The 14,481-nt window shown below is 44.7% G+C and overlaps 1 protein-coding gene across 2 annotated transcripts in view; it reads left to right on the top strand.

Annotated features, from left to right (window-relative positions):
- AGBL4 (AGBL carboxypeptidase 4) overlaps nucleotides 1-10,830 on the top strand; it is a 1,371,246-nt gene extending 1,360,416 nt beyond the window's left edge. Inside the window, exons 12-13 of one of the 2 annotated variants that reach the window (XM_057500192.1) lie at nucleotides 2,392-2,492; nucleotides 9,441-10,830. In XM_057500192.1, coding sequence (XP_057356175.1) covers nucleotides 2,392-2,492 — 101 coding nt within the window. In that variant the 3' untranslated portion in view covers nucleotides 9,441-10,830. Of the gene's footprint in view, nucleotides 1-2,391; nucleotides 2,494-9,440 lie in introns of those variants that run through there. The other variant, XM_036892951.2, reaches the window with a different exon arrangement.
- Nucleotides 10,831-14,481: the final 3,651 nt, after the last annotated feature.

Below are 14,481 nucleotides of genomic sequence, written 5' to 3'. Positions count from 1 at the left end.
CTGTAGCTCTCCATGTGAGCACACGCAATGACCTGAGCCTGGCTAGGTCAAAGCAGCCAGGTGCCTCTGCCTGCCCTGGGAGTGAGAACGCCTCCAGGGTCTGCTGGTTAGCAAGGCCATGCCCAGTGCCAGCTTGTGAACTTTTTAAAGAGGGTGACAGAGGAGGTCAGTCACATCCCCAGAAAGTAAGCAGGTGGCAGCCCCAGAGCACAGCAAGCCTGTGGTGCATCTTACTGTCTTATACAACTCATCTGGTTTTTCTCCTTATCCCACCAGGCACTGGCCTGGGATGACTCGGCCCTTGACAGGAAAGGTGCCTTCAAGTTGGGAAATGGCCCAGGATGGTGGAAAGCTCATGATTCTGGAGTCAGACATTCCTGAATTGGAGGCCTGACTGTACCATTGCCAGTTATGTAGACTTGGACAAGTTTGTTAAACTCCCAGAGCAAAAGGGAGATAAAAATGCCTTCCTCACTGGGCTGTTTAAAGTGCATATGTAAGCCAAGTACCAGTGAAGAGCCAGGCATATAGAAGGTGCTCCATAAATGGTAGTTTTCATGGTCCGGGCCATGTCTAACCCCAGCTTGGGGACAGCTTGGGGAAGAAAGTGGCGAGAACTCAGCTGACTGTTCTGCAAACACTAGTCCAGTTCCATGACTCTGGATGGAGTGGTGCTGAGACTTGTCAAGTGAAGTTACAATTAAACTGAGGTGTGTGGAGGCTCAGAAGGAGTTGGCCCTGTAAGGCCTGTGGAGGGAGTGAGAGTGGTCCGGGCAGGTGGCATGGTGTGAGCAAAGCCCTGGAGGCAAACGACGTTCAGTATCACTGGAGTGTGAAGGGCAAAGGGAGTAGACAGTAGGCGGCACCGAGCACAAAGCTGAGAAGATAATCTGAGACCCAACCACGAAGGACCTTGTAAATCAAGTTCCAAAAGTTGAACTTTAAAAACAACTGGAAGCCACTGAAGAAGGGTTTTATTCAGTTGGGTGATGTGGCCAGATCTGCATTTTAAAACAACCCTCCTAGCTATGTTGTAGAAAATGACATAGAGACAGGAAATCCTGTGGCAGGGAAGCCCGTTGGGTCAGGATTAGAGTAATCCAGGGGGAAGATGGTGCTGGCCTTTTCTAGGGGACAACAGGGTGGTACTGGAGAAAAGTGAACAAACTCATGAGATAGAAGGTCCAATGAATAAAAGTCGGTGACAGTTCAAATGTCCCAAGCTGAGGGATATGAGATAAGAGAGAAGTGTTTTGAATGAAGTCAGTTCAGAAGCCATGGCAGTATGGGGCAAGGGCATCAAGCACAGCCCCAGGGAGAGGAGTGTCATGGAAGGCTTTAGTAAAGAGGTGTCACCTAACTGGAGAATTGATAAATAAAAATAAGCCAAGGGAAAGTGGGGAAGTATTTCAGGAAGAGGAAACAGCTTTTGTGAGGCGCAGGATGTGAGAGAGAATGCACAGAGCAGGTACTCTGTGTTATTAAGATGATTGTTGTACTAATTCATACTAAAGTGTTAATGGTCAATATGGAATTGGTCCTTTCCCCTTCCCAGGGAGTTTGTACTTTAACAGGTCATGTATCCTTACCCTAAGGATTCACTTTTGGTTGATTTCAGGGTGGAGAACATACTGTTCAGGGTAAGAGGTTTTACCACTGTCCCCAAGGTTACCAAAGTGGATGACTGATCCCTTAGGGTCTCATAGTTCCTAGTCTATATACAACAAAAGTCTCTTGCCCTTGGTAAGGGCGGGGAAAAAGAAAGGGGGCATTACGATTAGCATGTATAATGTGGGGGGGCCATGGGGAGGGCTGTGCAACACAGAGAAGACAAGTAGTGATTCTACAGCATCTTACTACGCTGATGGACAGTGACTGTGAAGGGGTATGTCGGGGGGGACTTGGTGAAGGGGGGAGCCTAGTAAACATAATGTTCTTCATGTAATTGTAGATTAATGATAACAACAACAACAAAAAAGTCTCATGCCCTTGGGTCTTGCTTATCTGCCTTCATCATGAGCCCCTGAAGCCAGACCATGGGAGCCCAGTGATCCCCAAAGGTATGCAGTATACTGTAAAAGTTACGAACACAGGTTTTGGGGTAAGACTACCTAGACCCATATCCTAGCTTCTTCCCTTCCCAGTTCTGTGACCTTGGGAAAATGATTTAACTTCTCTGCCCCTCAGTTTCCTCGTCTGTAAAGTGAGGAAAATAACAGTATCTGACATTTATGGTTTTTTTAAAAATAAAAAACAAAACAGTACATACAAAATCTTAGAACAGTTCATGACACTACTGCTTTTATTACTGTTCTCATTTTAATTACTAGTCCTCTTTTCACTTTGTCTCAATCTCTTTTCAAAGTTGCTCCTTAACACACACCCTTGCAGATATGAAGCTGGGAAGGAATGTAGCAAGAACGTTTTTGGATTATTATCGGCTGAACCCCCTGGTTGAGAAAGTGGCAGTACCCATGCTGAGGCTGCGGTAAGTGGCAGCGCAGAGCAGTGTGGGCTTGAGTCCTGCTCAGCTGGTTCACGTTCAGGCGCAACTTCCCTTAGCCTCTCTCTGGTCCTCATTTTGTTCTCTGTGGCATGGGAAAGATAACCCAGCCCTGCCACAGAGTGTATGGGGCAGAAGAGCTTAAGAGAATATTTCCTAGTTTAAAGTATCATTCTAGGGTCAGACATTGAAGGGGTGGTCACATTTCTGGGTCTAACATGGGAATTCCCAGGGATGGGAGTTGCAGGGAGCCGAGTCCAGTCATTGTTCTTAGTCTGGGTATTTGCTGGCATATGCTACTTCATATGATATCTTATCTTCTAGGATTCCCGTATCAATAGGCTCATAAGGTCCCTGATCCTTCTATTTCCTCATTTGTAAAGTGGGGAAAGTGGCACTCCCTTAGAAGATTATTATGAGATGTGTGTTAAAGCACCCAGCACTGTGCAGGCATAGATCTACATATACATATATCTCCTTAGTATGTGATAGCCCCCTCCCCACAAGAACCAGAGGTTCAGGGCTGAGGAGAGCACACCCCTTGAGAAGTTGCACCTCAGGTCCTCTGGAGGTCATCTGCCTGGGCCAGTGAGGAGAGAAGATCAGGAGATGAGTAACCCTCCTGAGGCCTGCACCACAGCCCAAAGCGCTGGGTGTTGCTATGCCTCCTGGGGGTGAGCCCAGTGAGCATTTGGACAGTACATCTGGAATGTGCTGTCCCTGTCCTACCTCTTGGCCTCATTTCCCTCTCCCCTCGAGATCCAGCCTCCTTGAAGGACATGAGAATGCTCAACTTACTGTTCCTGATAAGCCAGTATTCCCACTGACCTTGCCCATGACCTTGCCTATATGCTTTGCTCCCTCAGGGCCTTTGCACTGATGCACCTTCCTCCCTAACCTGTTACCAACAACAATATTAATCACTGTTTTTAGTGCAAAGTACTTTTTGTGCATGATCTTGTTTAGTCCTCGTAATATTATATTCCCTGTATTACAGATCAGGAAAAGGAAGCTCTGAAAGGTAAAGAGAATTGCCCGAGCCCAAAGACATTTTGGCAGAGGGAGGATCTGATCCTAAACTTTCATGATTCCAAAACTAGACTGAAGTCTAGTTAAGCTCTATGGAAAGTGGGAAACCTTTTTCGCTATCAGTGTGGGTTTCTCAGGCTTGTGCTATCTGTAGGATATTAAGCAAGTTTCTTGGCCTCTTGAAACCTTTCTCTACATACCTATAAAGTGGGAGTAATAACAGCAACCTCTAAAGATAGTTTTAAAGATTAAATAGAAGCTTGGTACCATGCCTGTTAGCCAGTGGGTGCTCAATAAATGTTTCCATCTCCTCTGGTTTCTGTATTGCAGTCCCAGGTTTCCAACCAGCTCATGATGGCCTAGGGCAAGTCCTTGGACCTCTCTGGTTGGACTGGAAGACCTGGCAGGGCCCATGTCCCACCATGCTGTGAGGTCACATCCCTGAGCCCCAGCTCCACGCAGAGTCTGCATGACAATGTGCTCTGGATCAGACTCTGTCTCAGATTGTTCACCAGTCATCTGGGGTCTTTGTGCCCCGCCATCCTGGTGGATTAGCAACTCCTTGAGAAGGATCATGTCTCTTTCTTCTCTGGGCTCCCACAGTGCCTAAAAGTATTGAGCAGGCATATATACAAACGCTCATTCATTCACTCACTTAGAAAAAACAATACTTTATGCCAAGCCCCCGAGGGAAGGGAGGTGCCTGAATAAGTAAATGGTCAAGGCCTGACTCTCACTTTGAGGAGCTGTGCTCCAGAGAAAAGTGCTCATTTCATTCTTAGAAATCATTCTTGATTGGTTAAAGAGCTTAAAAAAAATTTTTTTTTTTCCACATCTTCTTTATCCATTCATCCACTGATGGACACTGAGGTTGCTTCCATTTCCTGGCTATTGTAAATAGTGCTGCGATAAACATAGCGGTGCATCTGTCTTTTTCAAACTGGGCTGCTGCATCCTTAGGGTAAATTCCTAGGAGTGGAATTCCTGGGTCAAATGGTATTTCTATTTTGAGTTTTTTGTTTGTTTGTTTTTTATTGAAGGGTAGTTGACAACAGTATTGCATTACATTAGTTTCAGGTGTACAACACAGTGATTCAACATTTATATACATGATAATTCTAGGTACCAGGTATCACCATACCAAATTGTTACAATATTTTGACTATATTGATCAAATAGTTGTTAACCACAATAAATTTCTGTATAGGGGGGTCAATACTCAATGCACAATCATTAATCCACCCCAAGCCTAATTTTCGTCAGTCTCCAATCTTCTGATGCATAATGAACAAATTCTTACATAGTGAATAAGTTACATGGTGAACAGTGCAAGGGCAGTCATCACAGAAACTTTCGGTTTTGTTCATGCATTATGAACTATACACAGTCAGTTCAAATATGAATATTCATTTGATTTTTAAACTTGATTTATATGTGGATACCACATTTCTCTATTATTATTATTTTTAATAAAATGCTGAAGTGGTAGGTAGATACGAGATAAAGGTAGAAAACAGAGTTTAGTGTTGTAAGAGAGCAAATGTAGATGATCAGGTGTGTGCCTGTAGACTATGTGTTAATCCGAGCTAGACGAGGGCAATAAACATCCATGTATGCAGAAGATTTCTCTCAGAACATGAGGGGGGAGGTTCTAAGCCTCACCTCTGCTGCTCCCCATTTTCTCACCAGATGGCCCCCTGCGACTGTGCCTGTCTTAGGTTGTTCCTCCCTTGAGGAATCTTACCCGTCTCTGGCTAACCAGTCATCTTCCGGGGCCATACAGGGAAATGTAAAGTTGGTAAGTGAGAGAGAAGCCTTATTGTTTGAAAAGGTTAGCTTTTTACTTCTTTGCATATTTATGCCCTGTGGCTTCTATGCCCAGCATTTGTCTTGAGGTATCTTTACCACTTGGAAGAATTATGATACTCGGTAAATTTGATATGAGGCACGAATTCTATTTAAGGGTTGTAATTAGGAAGGAAGAAGAAAAGCTATAGAAGTAGCAGGCAGAAGAAAACATGGGGAGATTGATTATTTCTTTGACATATCTTCTTGTACAGTAACTTCAGCATGTATAGGTTTTAAACTACTAATTAAATTGTGCACACACATTAACATAATAGGAATATAGTTACCTAACCAAAGCATACCTGTAATTACCAGCCATCTCCAGTGAAACCAAGAAAACCAGTTAGGCACCTTAGGCATTTGTGAAAACTTATCTATGATATGGTGGATATTGTCCGACTGAACTTAAACAGTCTGAGAGAATTCAGATAAACTAGAACAACCCATTCCTGGGGACTGTTCATATCCCATATGTTCTTTTAACGATAAATAGTCTGTGGTTGTAAGATTTTGGAGTGCTACAATTTGCACTTCTCCTAATTCTTGGTTGAGTTCCAACAGTATAGATCCAGTCCAATTTTTGTTTTACTGTATGCACAGGCCAGCTTAGATATCTCCTTCATCATTCCCATGGCAAGTCCAGGAACTGGTGGGATGAGTGCATCTACACCTGTGACAGTGCGTGGATCTTTGTTGGAGTTTTTTTTTTTTTTTTGCTGATCATCTTCTGTCATGAGTCTTCCTGAGAGTGTAAAGAGCTTAAAAATTTAAAGCTTAATAAAACCCGAAAGAATCTTAGAACCTCATTTACAAGTTAATTTGGGGATTGTCTCTTTCAAGTCATCTGTCAGCCTGAATAAAATTATCCTGATTCTTTACTACTCTTTCCTGTATGTGGCCCTGTCAAGGAAATGGTGCTGGCCGTCAGGAAGACATAGCAATCATCTAGGCCCCTCTTCACAGTACAGATGAGGAAGTCGAAGCCCAGGGAGCAGATAGGATTGGTCACCAGGAACTAAAGCCCAGGCCCCAGGGTCTCCAGCCTGGTGCTCTCAACATCAGTTAGTGAGGAGTTCTTCAAGATGCAGGGGTGGGGCAGGGGTGGGGGCAGGACCCTGAAATTGGATCTGAAGAATGCAGGGAGCTCTCAGGTCTGTGATTTTAACTGTCCATGGGACCTCATTGCCCTGAGCTTTGGAGCCCTCCTGAGAAAAGAGATGGAGAGTTTATTCCTTAAAGTTCAGACCTTGAGGCAAATGTACCAACTTTTACATTAATAAAAACAAAATGAAGTCCCTCACCATTGCCATACCTCTGCCTTACCAAACTGTGGCTACTGCTTAACTCTCAACTGGTCAGCAACTCTTGAAAAATGATTTCCAGGAGGATACACAGCTCTGATTTGGGACCTGAATACTTCCCCTTTTTTGTATATTTTCTACCCAAGCATCAAATAACATAAGCAAAAGAGCAGTTCTGGTTTTACAGGAAAATCACATGTTTGATTCAATATTAATCTTAGTTTTTCTCTCATCTCTATGGCTAATTATAATATGTTAGTTTCCACCCGTGTGCTGGTGGGAACCTGTCAGAATCCCTGGGTGCCAGGCCACCCCTCAGAGACACCCTGGGGAGGGCCAGCAACACGGGCCTGAGAGCACAGCCTCAGAGACCCTGTGTTGATGACCAAAGCCGAGACCCCATACTTACCTGGACAACAATGACAATCACAGGGCTAAAGCTTGAAATACACCATCAGGGTGGATAAAAATTAGACAGGAAAAACAAACAGGCCAGGTGAGCCTCTGTAGGGAGACAAAGCATGAACTTAAAGGGTGGTCTGGTAGCTAAGTGTGAGATGGGCTCAGGCTCGGCAACAGACCAGGAGGGCTGGCTTCATAGTGGGGTTTTGATGTATGCATGGGGTTGGGGAGGGATTCATCAGCTATACAACATACTGGAGTCTACCATGTGCAGGCCCTGCACTGGTGCTGGGGGACCATGGATAGCCCCTCATCATCAGGGGCCCAGATTTACAGAGAAGAAGGGCATGTACTAATGCAAAGATAACAACACTGAACAATGTATAAAAGTGCTCAGCTATTTATGAAATTACACCCTCTCTCAATAACTTTCCATGGCTCCCCATTATCATCAGGATAATATTCCCATTCCTCTTCTTGCTATTCAAAGCCATGGCCTACATTTCAAATTTCACTTACAGATTCCTAACATACCCCTTCCCCTTCTGAGCACCTTCTCCACCCCACATGCTTTCTACCACTTTATGCCCCATGCTTTAGCCCAAACAAGTCAGCTGCTTTCATGCTTCCCTATCTTTGTTCATCCTTGACCCTCTCGCTGCAATGTTCTCCCTTTTTGTCTCCAAATGGTGAACTCCTACCTACCTTTCAAACCCCAGTCCAAATATTATACCTCTGTTTTGCTGTCCCTGTTCTCTACCTGAGGTAGAGCTGCTTCCTCTCTGCTGGATTCCTGACAGCAGTGTGCACAGCCCGGTAGCATGGTGCCTCCTGGAATGTATTGTCATGGCATCTTTGCATGTCTGGCTTCTCCACTAGGGAGGTTGCTCCTTGAGGAACCATTGTAGTCATTTCTGTATCCTTAGTGCACAGTGCAAGGCCTAGAATGGAGTAAATCCTAAATAAGCCCTGAATATCTGAATTCTAAAACAGTAGAACTGAAGAAGCCTCAAAGAATCATCTACGTCAACTGCTTCCTGTTACAGGAAAGCTAAGTGAGACCCAGCCAGATATGACCCTCCTGCACCATCTGGCAAGCATTTGGCAGCTGTCAGGAGTAACCCAACAAGGCTTCGGGGAGGAAGCAGGGTTTGAGCTTTGTTTTAAAGAACATGTAGAATTTAAATGGGTGAAATAGAAAGGAACGGGGGTTGGGGAGGGATTCCATGTTGGGGAAAGGCTATGGAAGGCAGGAAGCAGGAGCTGAAAAAAACACATTCCAAGGCAATGACAAGGCCGGATGTTTAGAGCAATCTTTGGCAAAGGGAAGATTGAAAGTTCATTTCTATTCATCAGACACACCTGGAGCAGCTACTCCATACCAGGCTGAGTTTGCTCAGGAACTAGAGAAAATCGAATGCATCAAACTCAGTGTCATGAGCGAAACAGGTGGGCAAAGAACTACCTAGAAAATAATGTGCTGAGGGGTAAGTCACAGAGTGCCACAGAAGCCTTGAGAAGGGAGAGGCCTGCTTGCTGGGAAGTTTTCGTCCTCAAAGAGGTCACACCTCTCACACATGGCTGACCTGGGAATTCAGTTGAGTTCTTTCTGGTTCTAACGCCCACTCTTTCCATTGCAAATAAATCTTAATCCAGTGCATGAATGATGGCACATCAAGTATCAGTCAAAAACATAACAAACAAGGCCCTATATGAGAGAAAATGCAAAAATGGATGAAACTTGGGCCCTGCCCAAAGCTGCTCATAGGCTAAATGTGTGAGGAGAACAGACAGTGGCTGATTACTGCGGCATACTGTTAAGGGTATTTCATTGAGTGTTGGGTGCTGGGACACAGAGATGAACCAGACCCATCTCTGCCTTCCAAGAGCCCCCAGGCCAGTGGGGTGACAGACTGATCATGAAATACCATGATTAGACTACACAGAGGAGTAAAACCTTTACTCTGAGAGGAGTACTCCACCCTATGAAGGTCCAGACTCTCCCAAGCTATAGCTTTTCTATGTGCCCTTTCCTATGCCATTGTGAAATGGATAGAATGAGTTAGAATCAAGATGGAAATGTGGAAGAGTTGGAGCTGTGGGACAGTTAGGTTTCCTCCAGAACCAGAATGATACAAAGTATCCGTCTATCCATCTAATGGCCATTCATTGAGCCATGGTTCCTGCTTTTAACCAGGCCCTGGGCTGGGTTCCTGGGACACAGAGAAGAGGAAGACAAGACCACTGCTCATAGGAGGTTGCAGCCCAGGGAAGGAAATAGACATGCACACAAAAGATTTCAATACAGTGTGTATATGTGCTGTCTCTCTTTCTGTTATCTCCTCTTTGCAGGAAAGAAAAACCCCCCTCCTTACAAGTACCCACTCCTGCGGGGCCCAGCCAGCAACTACCCCAACTGCAAAGGGGACAAGAAGAACTCAGTGAACCACAAAGACCCTTCAAACTCTTTTTAAGGACGTGAGGTCCAGGGAGGTCTTGTGAACACAGGAGCATGCATTCTCTGCTGGGGCATGAAATTAATTACCCTTCTCTAGTTTCTAAGACAAGGGATGTGGGACAGTGAATAAGCTAGTGAAAGGGAAGAAAAAAATGAGAAATTTCATCATTGATTTTCCCTTTTGCCAATGGAAAATCAATTATGAGCCTTCACCTCAAGGTTTAGGAATAAAATAGGAGACACAAGCTGGGCGAGTAGAGTTGCTATTTTCCACAACATAGAGCTCTTCACAGGAAGAGGAAAACCTACACATCCCTTTTGAGAGGTTTGACAGTTCTCAGGTCAGTGCCTCCAAAGCCCCTTTACCTTTTAAAGTTAGATAATTACTACAGATGGTTACCTTTTAGAGTAGACTGTGGTTGTTTACAGTTTTAGAAATGCAGTGTCCATGTTTGCTGATCCAGAACAACATCAACAACACATATAACCCAGAGACAAATGTACTGTTGGGAATAGTGGGACAGAATTTTTGAAATCATAGTGGTCTTAAGACATATAGTCACTCTATCTATGAACTGCATGCTTTCTGACTCCCCCAGTTCCCAGCATGCAGCTTCAGAAAACCATTCTGCATGCTGGGTAGTTTAATTGAAGCTTCAGCTCCAAAGGCAAGAAGTATTGGTCTCACTCATTCCAAAAGGTTTGTCCTGGTTAGGCTCTCCAGATCCCGGTGTCGGGGTCAGATTAGGCCATGAGGTGGGCATGGATAATCTGCAGGGGGGAAAGGCTGACGGCCGGAAGGGGAGGTGCAGAAGACAGAAGGAGGCGCCCCAGGCGGGGGGATGATAAAATAAAGCAATAGCAGCAGCGATTCCCAAGGTGGGGAAGTTAATATTGTGCATTCTTCTAAAGAGTAAAGTGCCTTTATATGATGAATGGATCCAGGGGAGTCTGTTCCCTTCCTGTCTGTGAAGCAGCAGGCTGAGTCACCATGACAGCCTGCTAATTAAAATGACCTCCCAGAAATGAGGATTATGAGATAGGGAGAGGAAGGGAGGCTCAGGGGGAGATAGGGCCTTTAGCACAAAGCTCCAGTTAAGCATTCTTTTGCTTTGGGTTGGAGATTTTTGAAGTTTGTTACAGAAATCGAGAGCAAAGCTTATTCTCCTTTTGCTTACTGGTTTTCAGAAATGATAACAAAGAACCATATGTTTGTTGGCTACAAATGTTATGTTGTATATACAGCTCCTCTGGGATCTGTTGCCCAGAGGAACATAAATAAAGTGGTTTATGCAGCTCTTCTGTTCCTCTGAGTGTTCTTGGCACCTTTTCCTTTGGATCTCTCACTCTCTGTAGAACCAACCAGCCAACCCAAATTTGGTGCAACCCTCACTTTGCTGTCAGGGACTCTGTCATCAAGATAAGGAAGAACAGTCAGGACTTGACTTCCCAGTGGGTCCTGTGTCAGAGTCCTGGGGAACTTAGTTTACCACAACCAGCTCAACATGAGCCAGTAGTGGGGCAGACCTTTCAGAAATGATAGCATCTCTTGAAACAGCATACATAGAGGCAGTTAGCATAAAATAAGATGGATGATAGTCTAGATCCATTTTTCCTTGGTCAGACTGCTTCCATAATGTGACAATATTTGGGCCTCATTGTTTAAAAATGGAATTGGTTAATTGGATCCCAGGTGTCACAAGCAGCAGGGTATGCTAGTGGCTTAAGAGCAAAAACCGGGAGCCAGGCAACTCCGGGTTCTAATTCTGCTTTCAAACCCTCCTTCTGCCTCTTCATATCTGTGTGATCTTGGGCAAGTTATTTAAACCCTCTGAATCTTAGTTTCCTTACCTGTAAGATGGCAGTAGTAATGTCCACCTCATTATGGTAGTTATGTAGGTTTAATGAACTTAGGTACTGGAAATGTCAGCACAAGTGCTCAGTAAGTGAGAGCTGTGTGATCTGGAATGTGACCAGGATGGTGAGGTATCTGCAAATCCATTAGAAATGGGTTAGGAGCTATTTATCCTTGAGATGAAAAGTAAGAGAGAGGAAATCAAGATCGCAATCTCTAAAAAGTTGAAAGGACATATTGGACATTCTTTTTGTCCAAAAGAGGTGAACTTGTTCTGTGTTGCCAAAGGTAAGAACCAAACCTAGGGAGGTAGTCTCAGTAAGACAGAGTTCAGCTCAAAATGGGGAAAACTTTCTAGTGAATAGAACTGCCAACAATTGGATGGGCTCGTTGGGAGATAGTCAGCTCCCCATCATCAGAGATATGCAGGTAGATTCTGAATGAGCGTCTGCTGTGGAGGAAACAGAGGGGTTTCCTTCCTTCTCCAGGGGAATGTTGGATGCACTGTGTTATCACCTCCTAGTCTAAACTCTAGAGAGAAATGACATGAGGCAGGTGGTTACATTCCTGATGTCAGAGAATGGACTGTACAGTATTAAAAAGTATCATTTAATGTCACTCTGAATTATAGAGTATGAACTTGCTAACACTTAACATTCCTAAGGGAAAAATACTTGGCTATAAGGCGAAATGTAGGATGTTTGCAATAGGACTGCCTGCTTCTCCACATTGGCACAGCAGAGAAGAAAGGGCTGACTAAGAAACCAGGGGTTGCAGTGGGCCTCTCTGTGGCCTTGTCCTACTCAGCAACTCCCTAGCTTTCTTGGACCAGTTTATACCCATGGTCTCAAGTTGGAGGGGACAGGTTTCATCACTGAGACATAGGACAGCACCAACTCAGCCCGTGAACCAGCTGGAAACTACCAACCCACCATGCCCAGAAGGGGGCGCTCTAGCTTCTCTTCTTGCCTGCTCACTTCCTTCTCAGGAAAGAACCGCACGTGCGTAGAACCAGCTGCCAGCCCAGTATTCTGAGGTGAGCAGGACAATTATTCCTAAACGAAGGGTGGAAGCGGAAGAGACATGATGGGCCTCCACCTGGCTCTCGCACAGCTCTCCAGTGTCACTTGTGCTGTGCATCAGGCCAGGGGCTCAGACACAGGATTAAAGGTCTGTTTACCCTCAAAAGCTGTGTGTGATAGGCAAGGCAGAGGCCACCCAGACTCTTTGTGCTCTAGTAGGCAGCAGAGGCTGTGTCACCTGCCTCTGACGACGGTCACTTTGCAGCCACAGCAGGGAGTCTTTAGCTGGGAGCTTTCCCTGTTGCCTGTGAGTCAGGGAGGGGCACAGGATGACCTTGTATCCTTTCCCTGTAATGCAGTGACACACCTTGAAACTTACCTAAGAGGATCTCAACTTATTTTCCTAAGTAGTAAGAGCAGTGCCAACCATAGAAGTCTGGAATGATTAAATTTTCTGATCGTGAGATCAGATGCCTTCTTCCCATCTCTCATTCCAGCACATCTGTCGGAGTTCCTGCTGGGCACTCCAGCAGGGTAGGATTTGGACAAGGGGCCCATTTATCATACACTTACCAAATAGTTACTGAACATATACCGTGTGCCAGGCATTGTGCTAGATACCTTTGCATCCATTGCCTTATTTGATATTCCCAGCAGTCCCTTGAGGTAAGTATCATTTTCTCCATCTTCTGTGTGAGAAAATTGAGACTCCTAAAAATAAAGTCCTTTGTTTGCATTCACACGGCTAGGGGACTTCAGACCCAGCTCCGTTTCCATTACTCTCCACCAGGCTCTCTTCATTTGTCTCTAGGTAAAATCAGGTCAAAGAGGAAAACAGGCGAAATCAGAATAATGAGTGGCATCAATTAGAGGTTGTGAGGAATGGGGAGAGGAAGGGAGCAGTTAACTTTCCAGGCTGAGTGTACGTGTAAGGATTTCAGACTGTTTAGCACCTGCTGCTAAAACCCTGCCTTCTTCCCATCTCTCATTCCAGCACATCTGTCAGAGTTCCTGCTGGGCACTCCAGCAGGGTAGGATTTGGACAAGGGGCCCATTTATCACTTGACATGCAGAGACTTCTAGATCTTCCATGGCCCCTGGAATCTCAGCAGGATAATCATTTTAGGGACCATCTTGTCACCCTCTGGGTTACTGACACCAGGCAGATAATCTAGTTCAGGTCCCTTCTCAATCCCTCCTTCTGGAGTGTGTGGGCTGAGCCTGTTGTGTCCCTCAATTGTTCAGAATTCTTCCTCTGAATCCTGCTTCCTGAGCTCTTTAAAGGCACCAAGATTAGAGGTCCTTTCCCTCATGGCTCAGCTCAGCCAATGGGACACCAGGCAGACAGGATAGGGGAGACATTATAATGTAATAGGAAGATCCTGGGTTTCAAATGTCAAACTTGAAATACGGATCCAAGCTCTCATATTAACTAACTGTGTGGCTTTGGGCAATGAATTCAACCTCTTTGAGCCTCAGGATCCTCATCTGTAAAATGGTAATGATAATATCTACCTCCCACAGTTATTGTGAGGATTTAATATAATAAAACCTGTGTACAATGTAGTGCCTGTGGTTAATATTATATTATATATTTAAACATTTGTTAAGACAGTAGATCTCATGTTAAATGTTCTTGTAACAACAACAATAAAAAGACAAAAACAACTCAGAGGCACAAGGAAACTTCGGGAGGTGATAGATGTCTGTTATCTTGATTCTGTTGATGGTTTTGTGGGCGTTTGCATAGGTCCAAACTCATCAAATTGCATACATTAAATAAGTGCAGTTTTTGTATATCAATTATACAATACAATACCTCAATTAAAGCTGTTTAAAAAAATGCAGTAACATCTATAAACTACCTAGCATAGAGTAGAACTCTTTGCCCAAACTACCCCCACCCTTGCCTGCCTCTCACTTGCTTTCCAGTTTGGAAATCCCCTTTCTTGGAATTTTACTTGCAGATAAAGTGCAGACAAAATTGTAAGCTCTTCCTGAACACAGGACCGAGAGAAGTGTCCAGAGAAGTCACAGTCACACTGAAGGATCAATGTCAGGCC

The sequence above is a fragment of the Manis pentadactyla genome, chromosome 4 (genome assembly GCF_030020395.1).
Source record: "Manis pentadactyla isolate mManPen7 chromosome 4, mManPen7.hap1, whole genome shotgun sequence".
Taxonomy (NCBI): domain Eukaryota; kingdom Metazoa; phylum Chordata; class Mammalia; order Pholidota; family Manidae; genus Manis; species Manis pentadactyla.
This window is presented reverse-complemented; position numbering and strand designations above follow the sequence as displayed.